Below are 20,053 nucleotides of genomic sequence, written 5' to 3'. Positions count from 1 at the left end.
TGTTAGGTATAATCATGGCACCTAAGCATAAGCTGATCCAATAAAGCATGATTTATAACCAGACTGAGCTGTTTTGAGGTGAAAGGGTAGGATATGACTTACTTGGCTTGTAGAGATATTGCCTGCTCTGCACTGAATTTGCTGAAAGGGTGTTAAATGTGGCAGAGCTGAGGTAGCTCAGATTTTGGTGAGGCACCTGAAATGGAAGGTGACTGGAGATGGATTTGTAGCACGTGTCTGCATTAGGGCTTCCCGAGATGCCCACTGTGGACAAAAAAAAAAAAAAAAAATAAAAAAAAAAAATTCAAGTGCTGTTGCTAAACAGAAATGGGAAAATGTATCAGGCAAAGATGGGTGTTTGGGAGACACCTAACCTTTTCCATTTGAAACCCCTTTAACTTACTGCAATCACACTGGAGAAAGAGATCAGTAAATACCTAGAGGTGCTCTCTGGTGGCAGTGCAGTGCAAAGATAGCATGAACCAAGGAGGCAGGAAAATTTGCATTCTCCATATGCTCCACATCTCTTCCAAAAGCTGCTGCTGTTCAACAGTAATGATGGCCTTAGAGCTATTACCTGCTGCTTCAGCTGAATGTACCTCAAGACAACCCACTGCAGGGCTAGGGCTTGGACATGGAAAATCCTGTGGTGTTCTGAAACTGTCTGGTCAGATGACAATGTCTTCATCACTGCTTTCCATAACCCTCCAAGTGCTGAGACTAGTTGTTCTGTCTCACTCATCAAACCAGAAATGTGGTTTTGGTACAATGGGACAAATCAGGAGCTGGTGCAGACCTTGTTTGCTGTTATGCAGAGTACGTCTGAGCATGGGCCATGGCATATAAGAAGGTAAGAAATCTTTGGGGTTTACCTCATTAGGAATCCTAGCCCAGGGAAATTTACCTCTGTGAGGGAGCATGACTCCATAGTGGGCCATGAGGTTTCTTAACAGGCACTGGGACTTTGACCCCTTTCTCATTATGTCTAGGATCTGTATGGATGTTTCTAGGAGCAGGTGAAGAATCTGAATCACTAGATGAGTCACTCTGTCAATGGAAATTCCCTTCCCTCTTCCACTTCCTTGCAGGATAAGCAGTGTAGGTCAGTGAAGAGCAGTCTGCTGGCACACTGCATGCTTAGGAGTGGTAAGAGCAGGTGCTCCTGCTAATGTAGGGTATGATACTGATTATTTCTGTTTCCTGGTCTGAGATGTAGTTTCAGGGTCTTATGGGTTTTTTTTTCCCTGCATGTAGAACACCTAGAAGGTGCTTTATAAAAAAGGGTCCCCTTGCAACAAAGTAAGATACTGAGTACCTCCTTCCCTCTCCTTTTCTTTCTCATTTGCTAATACTCTATTTTTTTAGCCTTGTGTTTTATAATAGCCTAAAGTTCTGTTTCTTCTTCACAGGAAGTGTAGAATAAACTTTATTAGCTTGTGGTTGGACTCTGTGTTTGCTCACACCACAAAGTTCTGACTGCACACACTTCCAGCTGAAACTTTTGGACAAAAATATTGTCAAAAATGTAGTCAAACTGTAGTCAAAATAGCATATGTTTCCTTCTGTATTTCTAATTTGGTTTGTGAGCTGTGCATATTTTCAAGGGTTTTTTAATCAGTCTCTTACACTCAGCCTGCTGAGGGTCAGGTGATGTTTTCCCCTGTGAAGCACTTCCTGACTTTCCAGCCTGCAGTTTTCTGAGATGCTCCTTGTGAGGGAGCCACCTCCTGCCTGTTGAGCAGGAATTGCCTTCCCGTCCTTCACCTGAACGTTTCCACACACCCTCTCTGCCATGATGAATTGTTCAGATCCTTCTATCCTGCTGGCAGAGGCGAGGAGCAGTTTGCAGGGAAATGGTGAAGTGTGCGGCAGGGGAGCTGCAGCACATTGCAGGTGCTGGACCCACCAAACCCAGCCACTGGTTCCCACTTAATGCTGCTCTCCAGCATCTTTCTTTTAGTTCAGTGTGGTAAAAACAGACATTTTGATTCCTGTGTCTGCAGAGGTAGTTTTATACTTTTATGAAAGATAGCCTTCTGCAATCAGATTTTATTAAAACCTTGCTTTAATTCTTTGCTCCAAATCTGATTGCCACTTACAAGCAATTTCTCAGATATTACAGTGAAATAACAGCACAACTAATTTCTTCTTACAGACAATGTAATCTGAGATGCAGTACAGCCTATTTTTTATATGAAAGACTGTTTTTACATCCTTCTTCTTTCAGCTTTCCCAGTAATGTCAGAGGTCTTTACCCAGGTCAAAGACTTTCTGTACTCATAGTACTCAGTCTGTACTCTCTTTTATGTCATGATGTTCTGCAGTGTGTGTGTATTCTGAATAATATATTCAGATTCTGAATCAAATGTGGAGGGGCAGGAGGAGAGAGAAAAATGCAGTGAGATTAATACAATATCCTTCTACAACAGTGAGACAAAGTAATGTTTGTTTCAGAGCTTCAAAATTCATCTTATTGCAATCTGTAATTTCAGCTATTGTACCCATTACTTATTCACATATGCTGGCATCAGAATGCAACATTAATGGTTGGAAATGAGTATATTTGTGAGTGAAAAATAAAAACAAATACTGCACAAGTGAAATTTTAATTAGGAAGAAAACACTGCATTTTCACTGCACTACTCTTTCTTTTCTGGTTATCTTTCCGCTTGGAAGAGCCCTCAGTAGCTGGGTAGTAAGTCTACTTTCCATACACTTAAAACAAATATGTTGAAGGATGAGGATTTATGAGTACAATTCTTTTTTTCTTGTACATCTTCCTTGTCTTTATCCTTTTGAACATGACCATGTTTTAGAGGAGGAAGTGTGCAGGGCATATTGGATCAGACCCAGTGCCTACACTGCCAATTTCTTTGGGTGGATCAGTGACTAGGGCTCTGGCAGAAGTGTTCAAAGGGTGCCACATGGAGGCTGTGTGTATGAAAGACCAGTGCTGTATTGTGCAAGCTGTCTCCTTTAGTATTGAGACTAAGGAACCGTCAGCTGAGCCAGCTGTACCTGCTGGAACCCTGGATCTCTGTAGCCTCAAATCCAGTCAAAGAGGATTTGTCAGAAGGTGGATCACATGAGGTGAAATGAAGTGTGACAAACAGGAAAGGGGTCCAATAACATGTCCTACACCATAGTCTTCCAGCAGCATGTGGCTAGGAGACATCCTTAATCAGGCTAGTTATCCTTGGTGTTTCATACTTTTTCAGTAGCTTTTAATTCCACAAATTTATCTTGTTTGCTGTGGTATCTGCAGCCTCCTGCAGCAATAAACCTGACAGTTTAACTACAGATCTGCCTGTTATATGACAGTAATAGAGACTTAATGATGCTTATGTCTTGGTTTTTGCAATCCAATTTCAGACCAAAATCAACAAAGAGATGCAACAGTGGAAGAGTTTACACCCTATATTCTCTTGCAAAGAGAGTATAGGATGTAAAGGCAGGCTTGGCATGTCACCTAAAACTTCCATGTCAGTATCTGATTTTTTCTGATTTTCCTTTTCACAAAAGGGAATGAAATCTTGCAATTTCCATGAGGATCAATTGGGCAAGCTTCAGGCCATATTCCTGCACTTCAGGTCATCCCATTGACTTTCCTTCTTTTCATGTCACATCAGGTTTTGGTTTTTTTCTTTTGAAATTTCAATTCTCTTTCTCTTCTGTCTCTGTGTTTCCCTTTCTTTCCTGATTGTAGGGATTTCAAAGGGAATAATTTGGGCAAGTTTTGGTCCTTTTGCCTGCACCACATTTCATCTCAGTACAATTAGTTGTAGTCACTCAATTTCAAATTTTCTGGATTTTTCAATTCTTCCTTTCAGGAAAGGCATTGAAATCTTGCAATTTCAATGAGGATCAATTGAGCAAGCTTTGGGCCATATTCCTGCACTTCAGGTCATCCCATTGGCTTTCCTTGTTTTCACGTCATATCAGGGGATTTTGGTTTTTTCATTTGAAATTTCGATTATTCTGTTTCTCTTCAATTTCATTTTTGATTGACCACATCTCCTTTCTGGAGTGTTTGTCAACTCTGTCCTCCGATTTCAAGATTTCATTCCCTTTTGGAAATGTATTGCCACAGCAGTCATCAGATTGGATCAACTAGTACCTTATGCAAGATACTGAATGCCTATATCATGAGAAGCTGATGGTTCAAGTTTCTCCTGATATCTTCCATCTCCTGGTGCATAACAATAGAGTTTGTTTGTCATCCTTCTCTAAGTGCATAATCCAGAATAAATAAAATCCCAGTTTTTTATTGATGATGTTGCTTTTGTTGGTATATTTTGCTCTTGTTGATATATTTTGTGGAACTATAGCCTTTCTCTTTCAATGATAGCCTCAGGTTGTGCCAAGGGAGTTTAGACTGGATATTAGGGAATATTTCTTCACAAAAAGGGTTTTTAAGCATTGGAACATCATGTCTAGGACAATGGTAAAGTCATCATTACTGGAAGTGTTCAAAAAATGTGTGCATGTGGCACTTGAGGGCATGGTTCAGTGGTGAACATGGAGATGTTGCTGGGTTGACAGGTGGACTTGATGATCTTAAAGGTCTTTTCCAAACCAAACAATTCTATGATCCTGTGACAGCATTCCAGGCCTTGCAATGTATCTGGACTGGTTGAGCACCTCCACTGCACACTGTATTTTCTCTATCAGAAAAAAAATTCAGTGTGAAATGATTTCTTCAATCTATTAAAATGCCATCTGTTCTAACAAACTACTAAACACAAGTACTTGTTTTCCATTTCCCTTATGGGAGACAAGGTTCAGTCCATTTGTTTTGGTGGGTGATGGTTTGGGGACAAGTTTGCGTCTTGGAATCCCAGTCTTGGAATCTATTTGTGTCAGTTAAGGCTGTTTTGAGATCAAATAAATGTCTTCTTACTTGCAGCTAACCTGAATGTTCTTCTTGGTTTGCCCTTTGAGTTGCAACTGGGTATTCAGCAGAATATCAAACTGCTGAACCATTGAACTCCAAAATGGATCTGGACACTTCTCTGTGCAGTCTCCAGGTGTACTGCAGCCCTGTATCTAAACCTACCCACTACTCTTTTATCTCTTGAACAGAGAGCATCTGTGACCCCTCCTTCTCCAGTGCATCATCATTGTCTCTTCATCATTGAATTGTTGGCTGGCACTAACCATTACAGACCTTACCATGCAATTATCTTCAGGCACTTTTGCAACTATGGAACAGCCATAACTTCCTTTTGTTTCCCAAGGCTTGAAGGCTCCTGCCCTCCTGGAAGTGCAGTAGCAAAGCAACGCAATGCTTGCATCCATCCCTCAGCAGACACTACTGTTGTAGGGGGACATTGCCCCAGGCAATACCTGGGGGCAGTTCACTGTTCCAGGGATAAGGGGTTTAGCACCAGGACATCTGGATAGGGCGTGTGAGTGTGTGTGTGCTGCAGTCCCAGGGTCTGCAGAAGGGCAGAGTCACCCCTCTGGCCCGGCCACCACTGTTGGCAGGTGCCTCTCAAGCACTCTGCCTTCTGCAGCCAGTGCTGCTGCCCCACTCCATACTCTGATCCAAGGTCTATTGGCACAAATGGGATGTTATCCAGGGAGCTGAGTTACTCTGGAGCGTGCCCTTAGACATGTTATTTTCCTGGGTTGCTTCCATGTAAATCTGTCTGCAGAACAGCCAGCTGAGAGTGGAACTGATAACAATGTGTGATATTTATTACTGCTATTGGATTTTATTTTCTGCATCATAATATATTTCACAATTCATTTCTCCAACACCTTCTTTTTTAAACAGTTTTGCTGATTTCTCTCTTCTGTCCCCTATTTAATCTTCTATTTTTGTATATTAAAGAAGGAAAGTAGAAACATGGACAAGGAAAAATAAAGATTTTTAAAAACCAGAGTTCTTGAAAATCTAATTCATTTGCTGGTCTAAAACTGTGCAATATTTGAACTGGTTCAATTTATTTTAACTTTTCAGTACAAGATTTTTATCTAGCAAAAACTATTCACCTACCAAAAATATGTCTTGTTAAGATGTTCCAGTTTTTTCCTAGCAGAAACTTGTGCTTTCTTTGCCCTACCTGAAATTTGACATTATAAGAGCTTCTGAAACTCCATGTTAGCAACACTTCAAAATTATTTTAATTTTTTTTTTCCAAAATTGAACACTTGGGAAGTGAACACCATTCCAGGTCACTATTGTTGAACAATTTTTAGCAGATACCAAATCTTCTACTTATCTTCAAAAAGCTGCACTAAATTAAAGTCTTTTTTTGCTGTGAAGCAAAGCTGTCTGAAAACTATTGATAAGTCTTTTCCATTCTCTTCAGGAGTGCAACTGTTTAATTTGACTGCTAATTATTTAAATGCCTAATCAGTGAATTTTTTTCATAATCCTAATTTGTATTACAATTTGAAACCCTAGGCCATTGATAATTTGTAAGTTTTGAGTACATATTCGCTTCTTCTGGAGTGTAATATATCACTTCCTTGCCTCTCATGTGGGCATGAGGAATTAAATTGTCTCCTGCAGGTGAGCAAGGAGGCAGAAGGAGATATTTGGGTTTTTCTGTCCTCCTGCCTGTTTCCATGTGGCTCTGGCTCCTCCAGGGAAGGAATATTGAGAACTGTGTCAAGTTCTTAAATGTTCATCCTTCTGCTTTGGAGAAATTGAGCTGATGTCAGTGTTACTGGCAAAAATTAATTTTATAGATCTATCTTCTTATTTTTATAATTCAGTGCTCTGATCATAGCTATAAATTAATTAAACTCTTATTCCTCTTCAACCCCCTTGAGAATTGTCTTGAAAAATACTTTGTGGTAGTAACCCAGCCTTAATGAGCAAATCACAGGGGAAATAATCTATAAAATAGGAAGAGTGGTAAAAATCTATTTTGTGGACAGTTTTTGCTGTGAAGTAAATCTGACAAGGAGTCTGGATGGTTTGTACACTGGTCAGTGATGTGTTCCTGCTAGACTCATTTCCATGTTTATCTGATGCAAATGTATTTTCTGTTTCTTAGGAGAGCACTCATCTCACGGGAAGAATAAAACTCGGCAACTCTTCACATCTCAGCAATAAATATGTAAGTTTATAGCCTTTGTTTTCCATCCTGTAACATTAGTGTTTGTTAATCCTTTTAATACTTTTTAGTCTCAGTATTGTGCCATGTAACTAAAAAAAAGGGTTAAAAATGCAAGCCAAAAAGAGAAATTACTTTAGCTGGCAGCAGCCTCAAGGAAAAATGGCTTAAACAAAGCTCAGCTGGAGCACCCCATTGTGACCAGATTCACAGGCAAACTGAGGGGCTGAAGAAGCTGCCAACTCACACAGCTTTATAGGGAAGAGCATGTGACTTTAACTGTTCAGCATTTCCTGGATGTAAACCCCTGGGTGATTTTTTTTTTTCTGTTTGTGTGAGAAATAATAGATTTTTAAGGGCAGATACTTATTTTAAAAAAGAAATTTGGTACCCAGAATTTTTTAATCCTTTTTTTTTTCATCAGAAATCTGAATCTTTTTCACTTCATGCAAAAGCCAGGAGTTTTATTGAGGTGGTTTATTATGGCTTGAAATCCTAGGTGGTTAAATTATAGCAAGTACTGGATGGTATTTTTATGTATGAGAGGGCAGAGACCATCAGAGCACTCTGAAATACAGTTATTGATGTGGGTGCTGAATTTTCCTATGTATATGAAGCTTTCTCAGGCACCACAATATCCACTTCTCACAGAGCTGCTTTTCTCATTTGTGGAGAGCTGTGGAAAGCTGTGGTCCTTTGCTGAGGGTGGGAGAAGGAAGGGCCCTTGTCACCAGGGTGGAGCAGGAGGCAGGGGACAAGGATGTCCTGAGGAACTGGGTGTCACAGCATGCGTGGGATGGACCTGACAGAGGTTCTGGCAAAGCCCAGACTCCCACCAGTGCTGTAGAATAAACCCCCTCTAGAATGGGTCTCACCAGATTCCACTGAGAAATGCCTGGTTGACCAGAAATGTGAAGAACATCTTTGATGGTTTTGACCAATTCTCATTTCCCCTAGGCAGAGACTGAGCTTTCCTGATGCCAATAGTAAGGACAAAATGACCTCCTTTGTTCCTTGAATTAGAGCAGCAGAATACAGTTTTGCCTACATTACTAAAACCCAGAAATGGTTCAATTTGTGTGGACCCAAGACAAGGGCCTGGACAATAAATTTAATCCGTATTGTCTATCCCATACTGGATTTATTCTGTCTTCCATTTTAGCTTACTCTTATGTTCCTGAACAACCTTACCTGGAATAATAATCTTGAGATGCTCTTGTCATTTCAGATGTGAAGCAGCCTGTTTTATCACAATATGGAGGAACATCTCACCAAAGTTGTGTTTCAATGGGAAATGTGGAGAAGCTGAAGCTTTTTACCATCAGAACACTTGTGTTAATGACCAGGTTTTGACTTCTAAATCTCAAGCATCTCCTTTCCCTTCTGGAATGACATGTAATTTTTTTGATGGCTTAATAACTGGTATACCACGTATATTTATTATTTTCACGTATAGTAAAAGCAGGGAAACAAGGTTGAAGAGAATGTAAAAACAAGATGAATGAAGATGATGTAAAAATTTGGTGATGTTTGCATAGTAGCTACTAAAAATGTTTTCTGCACACACAGGAAGGAATATGTCAGCATACTTTGTTGAACTTATGATACCTAGGGATATTTTAGTTGTATGTAGCAGAATACAAACAAGACCAGACCCTTGAAACAGGACTGGGCAAACAGCCACTATGAAAATTAATTCAGTGATTTACATGAGACTCCTCACTGTAGCACATGCTTTGCTTGTCATAAGTGTTTACAGGGTGGGATGCCTGGCTGAGATGCTGAAGTGTGTGCTTCTTTTCTGTGAAGGGAGGAATATACCTTGCACTGAGGCTCTGTGAAATTCTGTAAATTACTGAACATAATCCTTGCAATGCAGCAGGCAATAGCTGGTTTTCACTTGTTCCTTGGCTAATTGGATTATGTGTGCTGCAGATATGACTCCCATATAGCCTGGCAGTTCCAAAATATCAAGTAGTGCTTCTGCCTGCATGTACCCTACCTTTCTAGAGCTATAAATGTTTGAAAGTTGTATTACTGTGAGCATCTGCTCAGTCTCAATCCACTGACTGTAGCATTCCAAGAATTACCTTTTTTAAATTGGGAAATGGAAAGAAGACAACTGGTGGTCTAAGTGCAGGGCCAAGATCTGGGACAATCATCTAAGTTTTGATACCTATTGATACAATGCTTTTGAGAAACTTTTCTCTCCTATTTACTTCTCTGAAATATTAAAACTTGCCTAGCATGATAGTGAGAGATTGAGCAGATTTTTTACTTCATGTCTATAGACAAATCTGAAAAGTGTTTCTTTCCCTGTGCTTGGCTGTTGCTCTTACTTAAGCTTTGGTGGGTCTGATAATCTTCTTTCTTGGTGGCACCATGAGAGACTTTTGGTGAAGCTCAATAAAAGATGGGAAACTAACAAGTGTCCATGCTGCAGCTGAACTTACATGGTTCATTCAGGTATTCCTGGATCGCTTGTGTTCCTCAGGAGCAGAGAAGTCTTGGATGCCTACTTTGGAAAGGTCAGGCCATCTAAAATATGCTAGTTGGCATCTGCAACTATTCTGGTTCCTGACTGATGAGGTTTCCTTCAAAAAAAGCCATTGTGGATTTTCATGTTGTTTAAAAACCTAAGGTATTTTGTAGTGTATTGTATCATAGTGAAAGGACAGTAGAGAAAAGCAGAGAAATATTGTGAAATATGTTTGTGGTTTTGTTCAAAATCTGTTCATAAACTACCATGTTGTGTCAAGAAAAAAAAATTACTGCCTATTAAAATTTATTATCTTTATTAAGTAGCTATCCTTTTCTGTTTACAGAAGTGCAATCCATTGCACATGTCTAGCACAGCTATTGTCCATTGCTGTGCATTCCTGTTTCACAGAATGAGGTGGACCCTTTATGACCAGCCTGGAGAGCAGACATTAGATATTCTGGGCATGGTGGTGGCAGGGGCTCCATGAAACCTTGCAAAAGGCATGCTGGAGGTGGCAAGTGGAAACTCCTCCTCATTACAATCAGTGATGGGGAGAGGACAGGCCTCTCTGCAAATCCTGATACTGGAAAAGTGAAAAACAAAAAAAAACAGGAAAGGTGTTTGGGCTCTTCATGATAAGGGGCATGGCAGACAACTAAGCACTCATCGGAAGGCTGGGAAACATCTCTCAAAGAGACTGGCTGGTGCTGAGCGTGTTTGAAGTAAAAGAGGTGAGTTCACTGGACAGCAGAAATAAGAGCCCGAGATCCTCTTAACTCCTGAAATGACAAAACTTGTGGTAAAGGGAGACAATATGAACTTCCATTCTTGTTAAGAATCACGAGGAAATTGATGTTTGTATGAAGGAGAGAATACAGCTTTGCTTGAAGGGTATCTGTAAAGCACAGAAAGGATTTGGAATATTTGGGGTGCTTTTCTTCTGCAGAGTTGGAGATGCTGGAATTGCCTTTAATGGGAGGTGATGAACTGTCTGCAGAGAGAACTCAGTATTAAAAGAAGTTACATGCAATGGCTTAGGTAGATGAAAAAGAAATGAAAAATCCTTCCAGGTTGTCTGGCTCAACAGCTCCGCTATTAATACGTGTCTAAAAGAGCCACCAGAGTTTTTCTAGTCACTAGTATGTCAAAAAAAAAAAAAAATCCCAAAACTTTAAGTTGATCCTCCACTGTGAGGTTTGTCTATATGAGAATACTAGGAAAATGGATCTACATTTGTAAAAGTCTTCTTACCAAAGTTTGACTAAATCTTCTGTGGACAGTCCCATCTAAATATAATGTTCTTCGATTTTTGTGTCCTAATTTGCTAAAGAAGTGAATGACATCCACTTCACTGTGGAATGAACATGCCCACGGAAATGTAATTAAGCTGGATCTGCTTACAAATTAGTTCAGCTCATGAGTTACTTGTTAAACAAGTTTGTAGGTCGAGTATATGATTCTGATCTACATGTTACAATCCAAGACTACAGAACGTATTTGGCTGGCAAAGACTTTGGGGTATCATTAATCACTGCCAGCAAAGTGTGCAGGGCTCAATTTTGCCAGGAGAAAGTGTTTTCAGCACTGCTTATCTCAGGCTTAACTTGAGAAGGCAAGTCACTGCCTTCAAGCACAGAAAATTTCCCTGAGCTCTTCCCAGAGTCTAATCTGGCTCAGTACAAAGATTTGCAATATTTTGGGAGTGACCAATTGCAGCATGCAAGGGATTTTAGACGCAGTCCCAAACAAGACAAGTGGACACTGAAGAAAAATAGCCAATGAAGGACAAAAAAAGGTGTGCCCAGTCTACTGACAATTGGGTTTCTACTCTAAGATGCTTTATCAAGTAAGTTATTTGACTCACAGAAAGAAAAATACTTTCATCACTGTTTACGGGGAAAAGGTCTAGAAATGAGAAAAACAATGTAGAAAAGTTGAAAATAATTATTTCTAAAAGGTAAATGTTGACAAGGAAGGCATTAAGGGCTTTTCAAGCACAAGCAGCTTATTAGCCTTGTCACACGTTTGGCTGAGGGCCTCATGGTGGCTGCTCATGAATGGGCCAGTCTTTTGGGGTTTATTTTGCTTATTGGATCACAGGAATCATTCTGGCCCTTGACACTCCATTGTCTGTGGACAGAATTGTTTTAGAGGCACTGCTTAGAAAGCAGTTTAAATGAAAAATGTTCCTTGGTCTGTTTGTTGTGGGAAAGTTGTATGGCCTGCTGGCAAGGCTGTTGCAAGGGAGAGCGGTAGCACTGTCAGGATACTTCACCTTCCAAAACCCCCAGAGGCTGTGGTTTTGGAATGACTCCATCCCTGCTGAAGAGGGGCAAATCATTTCACTGCATACCAGTGCACAGTAGACTTAGAGAAAGGCATAAAGCACATCAAGTCTCTGGCTTGGGACAGGGAGGCCATCGGCAGCATCTGTGGGACTCCTTGGTTGTCAGCAGCCCAGGATTTGGCTTTTCTGCTTTGCCCTGTGGTGGCAGCACTGCCATCACAGCCTTCCCTTCAATTTTTGGGCAGAGTGCTGGCTATTGATTTCTGCAGTGCTCCTGGGAGCTCACTCACCAGAGCGTTCCCCAGCCTCAGTGGTGTGCTCCAGCACACTGCCTACAGCAAAGCACTCTCCTCAGGAAGCTTTAAACATATATCTCAGGACCTTTCTGGCACCATTAATTATGACTTCTCAATTTCTTCAAATTAGAACCCTATATCTAATAAAATAAAAGAGCTTAAAGATTACTCTATTGATTTCCAATTGAGGCAGCTTTTCTGCTTATGGCCAAGGGCAATCTATAAAACACAGACTTTAATTAACCCTGGTGAATGCAGCTGACATGAAATGTCAATACCCTCAAGATTTTCAGCATAGACAGCTGGAGGATCTTCTCAGCTCCCTCGCATCCACTTTGCACATTCCCTGGGTGGACAGCCACAGCAGAGACACTTCCCTGTCAGGCTGCACTGGGACAGGGACAGACACCTCTCTGCTGCCACAACCATCTCTATTGCTGGCATCACTGGCTGTACCTGTTGATGTTCCTCTCTCTTTGCCTTGATCTTGAGGGTTGGACTAGACCTTAGAGGTCACTTACAACACAAATTATTCTGTGATCTTCTCCTCCCATGGCTTTGCAGGTAGGCAGGACAAAGACCCATGAGCAGCCTGCTGGTGGCCTACAAGGGACACCCAGCAGGTCCTGCTGTGTCCTGGGGACCCCGTGCCATGGTGGGCAGCTCTAATGCTGTTCTTCAGGCATCCACAGGTAACCTTTCATTCTGTGGCTGTATCGTGCTGGGCCTGTTCCTTGGAACAGTGTCCTGTAGTTTCAGGGTGTTAAGCTGCACAGAGCTTAGTCAGTTATTTGAGGTCAAAGCTACTGAGGTGCCTCAGCAGGGCAAACCCACCGAGAGCTCTGTTACATTTCAGGACCCTCACAGGTGGCAAAATTCCAGAGAGGAGCAGCACTCAGGACCTCTGGCTGGCCAAGGGTGAAACATAAACCTCCTGTGGGAAAGTGCTTCACTGCCTCACATGGCAGGGCTTCTGTAGCAGCAATGCCAGCTTCTGGGGCCACAACACAGCACTCAAGGGAGCAGCACTAAACAGAGCAGCTACAGAACTCACTACCATAAAAAAAAATACACTAAATAAAACTGGAAGGAAAGAAAGGGCTATGTGGGCAAGGAGTATTTCATCAGTTTTCACCTCTGCTTTCCACAGAGCATTTATTTTCTCCAGATTTGGTTCTTTCTGATAGAAAAGCAACTGTGTTACTGTGTTCTTTATTATTATTAACAACTTTCACCTTTCTCATTACATCAGTAGGACGCTTCCCTGGTCAGGGCTGCTGTTTTTCTAATGAATGTGGCTCATTTGTCTGTTTCCCTCCCTCCCTGCTCTGCTTTTTGTCTGCTTGCTCTTTGGGTAGTAATTTGATGTATTGAGCTCTCACCACCTCCGCTGCCCCTGGGGCTGAAGTTCTGACGATGCTAAACAGTTAAAATGCAATGCAATTACAGGCAGTACAGAACAGCAGAGAATAAGCCAGCAAAAATTCAGTCATGCATAACGCTGTGGAGACTGTGTGGCTGTCAGTTTCCAACTCCAGGAGATAATTTGGGCTTTTTAAGAAGCAATAATTGAGCCTTTTGCATATGCTGCGGTTATGAACTAGTCAAAAGCCTGTTTGCTCTGCACCCTGGAGCACCAGATGGATTGGATAGTCCCTGCAGGTCTTTGGGGACTGCCAGCTTTACACTTCAGGACTTTTCTAGCTGCTATACTTGTAAGTTATTCTTTTGACAGCTCTTATGCAAACAGGCACCTTGTCTGAATTTAGCTGGCAAAGTGAGGAAGGAAGGGTGGAGAAGAGCATAAAATCCACATAACTTGGGGGAGTTCAGAGCCAGAGCTGAACTCTGCTGCTCACCTCAGCCCAAGAAAAAACCATTTGAGGGAGAACACCATATCAGACCTTCAGCCCTCAGAGTATGGTAAGTGCTGTGTGCCGCAGGTCAGGCTGTGGCTGCAGGTGTGCCGTGCCAGCCAGTCTGATCACGCTCACTTTCAGTCCTATCTTTACGACTCCCATGTGCAAATTTCCAAAGAAGACTCAGTACTAGGAAGCTCAGCAAAGAGGTGATACTAGAAAAAAAGTAATTGGAGGGAGATGTTTTTTCCCCAGGATTTAGTAGCCAACTGCATTGGAGCACACACCTGATGGAAAGGGCAGAGAGGAGGTGATTGTGGGTACCGGAGCTGCTCTGCTGACCATCAGGGCTTTGCATTGGACTTGCAGGTCAAATTTCAGAGGTGAGCTACAGAAATGTCTAAACGCTCCCCCCTTGCAGTCAGAGCCCCTGCTGATGGAAGAGGGAGCAGGAGGCAGGCTGGGAGTGAAAGCACCTACTGGATACATGCCCCTCATCTGCCCAGTACATTTCAATTCCTGGTCCTTGACATGGGATGTTGATGGGTCTCACTGAGTGGGAAAAATTGTTATTGTCCTGTAGCCATGTTCCTTCCCTTTTGAGATGTGCTGCTTTCCTCTGCTCCCTCAGGCACTCTGGTTTTGCCTTTTCTAAAAACCACGTTGTTCCAAGGGGGAAAACATCCACGTCTCTCCAGACTGTGTCTGCTGCCCCCACACAGCCAGGAAGGTGTCTGCTTGCTGAGAAGAGCCCTTTGTGATGGGCACACCTGGCTCCCTCTACACAGCCAGCATCGAGCTCTGTACTTAAAAACAGAGAGTTCAAAACTCCTTTTTAAGCTCAGTGTTCAAGGTTGGTGCCCAACTCCCTGTTCCCAGTGCCCAGCCTCAAAACCTCTACTAGCTGCAATCTAGAGTGATGCTTGCCCCTTCAAACAGATCCTCACAGCTCATAATTTTTAGACTTCCTTTAAACATCATTTTAGCAATTCTTTGGAAATTTGCTGGCCTGAAGCTATAGCATGCACAGGACCTACAACACAGTGAAGGTGATGGAATTCTTTTCCCTGGATGGAGAAATGTGGAATGAGAAACATAAACAGGAGCTGGGCAGGTAGGGAGGGGTCAGTCTGCTCTGTCATGCAGTGTCTTGGGAGCAAAGATAAGGGATAGGTTTTGATAAATGAAAAGTGCCAATATGCTGCATCTCTGCTTTCTGGGCTTTCAAAGCATTTTTTTCCCTGTGCCTACCGATCAGTGATGAATGAGCTGTTTGGGGATTGTCCTCTTGGTGGGGTGTGCACCATATACTCCTTGGAGGAATTTGCACAGGAGTCATTCCTGTGTCATCTGTATTCTGGAAAACACATCCCTGCCTTTCTCCACGTGGCTTTGTTAAAAACTGCCCTTTTCAACAAAGCAGGGCTGGGTCAGCTGTGGTGGTGCTTTGTGCACATATTCAGCTTTCTACCTCCACACAGATCTTAAATTAAATCCAAAGTATAAGAAGGAGGAATCCTGACACTAAAAATGTCAGTGGGGTTCTTGCATCCCTGGGGTAAGCAGGTGTGAATTTATGTACCTGTGCATCCTCTGGGAGAATAAAATTAAAGCATGTCACCCTCTATTTTCCTGAACTGCACCAGGTGATCTGATAATATTGCAGCTGTCTCTTATGGACTGCAAGGCAGAAGTGTGTATCTGAAGAGGAGAGAATGAGTCTTGTTTTCTTGCACTTGGAAAAACACTTGTTTGAAACAACTGCAGTTTTCTGAGCCTTGCCACGGACTGCAGAATGGAGGTGACTTCTAGATCCAGAAATGTTTGGTTGAAAATATTTCAGACTTTTTTTTATTTCCCTCCTCATTAAATGAGGACACCTAATGTGCTGGTTTACTGTGCCAGTTTAAGGAACAGAATCATTAGGATTCAGCTGCAGTGCAGAGACAATGCACTAACTTTAGCTGAGCCTCAGTCATTAGGCACACACGGTTTTTATTTTCCGTAGCTGTGTCTGACATATTAAATTAGTTATTTTGCCCCTGTGTGTTGGAAGCAGCAGGAATCAGTGTAGAGTATAAACAACATATCTGGTAGAGCAAAATAAAGAAAAGTTAATGACCATAAGTACTGGAGAAATAATTTTAGGTATTCAAGGTGGTGTTCAGGGAAGAAGAAACCCTAACTATTATGGATCAAATAATCTCACAGCTTTTAGACAGCTCTTTGCAATGGAGCACATGAATACTTGGAGCCTGTGTTTTCTAAGAGAAAATTAGTGATATTATTCCCACATTAGCAAGGGGGAAAAAAACGAAATGAAAGAGCTTCACCTTGCCAAGGCATGGCACATGCTTGTGGTGTGGACAGGGACAGCAGCCATCCAAGGCTCACTCCTGTTTTGCTCTGCAGGTTTCATGCCCAGGAAAACACATTTCAGGCCTGAAGTCCTGAAGGTGAAATAGAAACCAAGGGAAATTGCAAGGGCCAATCTTATTAGAAGCTAATATTGGGATAATGTTAACCCATCCTGGTTTTTTTTTGTTGTTGTTGTTTTTATTTAAATTTAAGCTAACTTTTTAATTGTTCACCCCTCCATGGTTTCGTGGCTTACCTGAAGCTATGTGACAGCAGGTGCCTTGCCAGAAATATTTAGGTGGCAAACTTGTTACATCAGCCTCCAAAACTGCCTCTTGCCACCTCAGAGCATCAGTGCCTCGTCAACCACTCCTTTTGCTTGCCATTTGCTTTCATCTTGCATATTAATCCAAACTGGTCTGCTTTTAGCTAAGCTGACTTGCAATGTCCAGCACAACATAGCAAATTACTAGAGAAATAGTGAAAACTTCTGGAGCAGGTGTAAAACAAGCAAAAAAATCAAAGCAGTGGTTTGGATCTGTTGGGAGAAGTAAAAGCACAGCTTCCCAAATATACAACATATGAAATCCATAAACTGCAATAGAGAACTAAAGAATTCCTATCCTAAAAATACCTGTTAAAAAGTTGCTTTACAAAAGGAAGCAGTGCTTTTTGTATTGGACAACTTGCAGTAGGTTTTAATCTTTTAATCCAGAGAGACTGGATTAAAATTAAAATATCAGTGTAACAAGATAAACATATTTCTTGATTTTCTTTCTTCTCAAGCAGCAAGAAATTCAGCATTCTGATTGCAAATGCCCTTAGATGAACCCTGACTGCACCACACTCAGTGGTGGTGGGTAGGTAGCAAAGTCCATGATGGTTTATTTTTCCTTGGGGTTTCCATCCCCAGGAAGTGAAAACTCCACTGATGAAACAGAAGAATTTTTCAAGGGGAAATGAATGACGAGGCCTTAAGGCAGGGCTCTCATGCAGGGAAGGATATTTCAGCAGCTCTTGAGCTGTGAAGTACCATGGCCAGCTGGCAGGTGGAAGTGTTCACCAGCACTGAAACCAGAGCTTGGGAAGTGAAGGTCTTGCTTAGCCCTGCAGGTGGTTAAAGATTTGTGCCTTCAGCACAAACATATGGACAGGTACGTGCCATTGGCATCCACTGGCCATGTCCCATGTAACTCCCTGTGGTGGATGGGGCCACTTGCTGCCAGCCCACGACAGCACCCTGAGTCTAGGAGCTGCTACTAGCTCCTCGCTCCCTCTGGAGACAATTTGCTTTTGCAGTGGGAAAGGTAAATGATGATGGTGATGACGATGATGATTATGATGGTGATGCTCATGGCAGTTGCTTTGTTTCTTTACCTGACTACTTACTTCTGCCTTCTGTTTTGCGGGCTCTGTTGAACACAGCAGTCTGCACATCTATGTTCTTCTGATTGCCCTTAAGCTTACAGGCTGTTTAGAAGGGTGAAGAGCTTCAGAGAAGCTGGCGGTGTTTCTGTCATCAGCTGGCAGTCATCAATGGAATGCTTTAACCACAACATAATGGAGCAGCTTGGACCGTAAACAAGCTGTCTGGATACCTACAAGTTATTCTCAAAGAAAACTGTTTTCTTTGCATCTGTGAACAACTTGCTGTTCTTTCAATCTTCAGAGCACTGAAATCATGACATTTTCACCAAAGCGTCCCCCATAGTCTGCCCTGAGAAACTGAATCCCTCTCCCCCCAAGCAGGCCCTGTTTCTTTTTCCCCATACAACACACGCTGGCCACAAGAACTACAGAGCTTGTGGCTTTAGCACATTGCCCCCAAATCAATGACTGCAGGGAGATGAAAAGAACGACCTTCTGACTGCTCCAACCAAGAGCCTTATTTCCACCTGTTAGGCAACATCTCTGTCTATCAGCACAGTGCAACACAGAAGAGCAGACACACTATATTTAAATCAATCAAAACTTTATTTCAATTGAATTCAGCAAAAATGGAACTATACGCAGGAAGAACTACATCTATGAAGAAATAAGTCTCTATATCGCCTATTCTCCAAGATCCATCTAAGTCTGTCCTGAGAAACAGAAGCACTCATAAGTAAACGGGATGGTATTGTTCTGGACTGAGTTCCATTCTGCAGGTTGGGCACATCTGCATAGCCTCAAGGGCAATAATGATGCATCTGCTGCAGAAGACATGGCCACACATGGTTGACATAAGCTGTTGTCCACGTTGCATAAACTGGAAGAAAGAAAATCACAACATGAATTGGGAGGAAAGAATTTGAGTTTGCTGCTCTATTGGCACCAGGCAAAGGAGACTTAGAGCATCTGGAGTCAGTTAGAATAATGAGAGACCCACAGATCTGCGAGTGCCATCTTGGCAAGGGCTTCTCCCTCTACATTCACCACCTAGGAGGGACTTGTGGAGCTTCACAGCAAGGGCTGTGCTTCCAGCCAGCTGTCCACAGCATCCCACATCATCCAACTGACTTGTGCAGCTCCCCGTCTGGCTTCCTCCTCTCACAAAGCAGAATGGACAAGAACAGGTGGATCCTTACCTCTGAGTAAAATTCCAGGCAAATGGGACACCTAATGACAACTCCTTGCTGCGCCCTAGTGGAAGCAGAGCTAGAGAGAAAGAACATACAGGTGATGAGATCACCACACTTTAATGGTTATTGATACATAAAATCTCACATAATCATGCAACTGCACTGACTAGCCATGACACATTTCCTTTGAAGAACCCTGCTGTCTTTAAGTCTCTGTTTACTGCATTTAATGAGGATTTGGGGTCTCCCTGCCCTGAGGGAGAGGGTGTCCTTGTTTTCACCAGGAGAAAGGTGCTGCCAGTCACCCTGCTCTGGGATTTGAAGAAACAGCAGTCTCTAGCACTGACCAGTTTTTGTATGGCAGCCTTGACTTCCAGCAGGTCATCAGTCACAGCTTTGTAACTACAGCACCCAGCTGTCCTCTGGCAACTATTCATCCCAGAATATTCATTCCAAGAGCCAGTTCTAAACTACAAAGTAACATGGCTCTGGCAAGATCCAGCCCTGGGAAGGAGCCTTTGGTCAATTTTAAATGCTGCAGCACTGAGCTCTTTCAGCCTTTACCGAAACAGATCAGTTACATTCAGTAACTGAGAAACTTGAGACTGAAGGAACAAAATATTCCTTTTTTATATAAACCAAGTGGTGGGATTTGTTCACCTACAGACTTAACAGCCAAAACTTAAACATCTACAAATTCATTGGCAAAATGCATCATGGTTTAGAATAGTAGAAGCCCTTTAATGGCACATTTAAGACCTGACACCTAGAAGTTCCGTACTGAAGTTCTCTCCTATATTGCCTTTACAAAAGGTGTGCTCAAAGCACACCAGTTATATTAAAATTGTGTCTTTCCTCACCTACCCCAAAAAACCACTTTAGAAAACCCTCATGTTCTTTTTCTTCCCTAGTGACACAGACAGCTGCTTTAATTTAATCAGTCTAACGAATTGCATCTTTCTTATCCTGATGGAGTGCTCCTACAGTAGGACTTTCCATTTTCTCTGAAGAATGGGGATTTCACTGTGCAGACACTCAACTTGAACTTCAAGATCTCCATCACAGAAGCAAACAAATCAGGGCTTGTGACCTCCAGCACTGGCCATAAAAGCATGACCTCCACAACTGCCTGTGTGCAAG

The 20,053-nt window shown here is 42.2% G+C and overlaps 1 protein-coding gene across 1 annotated transcript in view; it reads left to right on the top strand.

Annotated features, from left to right (window-relative positions):
- Positions 1-9,871, top strand: part of EMCN (endomucin) — a 52,523-nt gene extending 42,652 nt beyond the window's left edge. Inside the window, exons 11-12 of the mRNA XM_041424542.1 lie at positions 7,011-7,073; positions 8,299-9,871. Of these exons, the coding sequence (XP_041280476.1) occupies positions 7,011-7,069 (59 nt within the window). The 3' untranslated portion in view covers positions 7,070-7,073; positions 8,299-9,871. The remainder of the gene's footprint in view (positions 1-7,010; positions 7,074-8,298) is intronic.
- The last annotated feature ends 10,182 nt before the right edge of the window (positions 9,872-20,053 follow it).

This window comes from Onychostruthus taczanowskii, unplaced genomic scaffold, assembly GCF_017590055.1.
Source record: "Onychostruthus taczanowskii isolate IOZ18803 unplaced genomic scaffold, ASM1759005v1 scaffold82, whole genome shotgun sequence".
Lineage (NCBI taxonomy): Eukaryota > Metazoa > Chordata > Aves > Passeriformes > Passeridae > Onychostruthus > Onychostruthus taczanowskii.
This window is presented reverse-complemented; position numbering and strand designations above follow the sequence as displayed.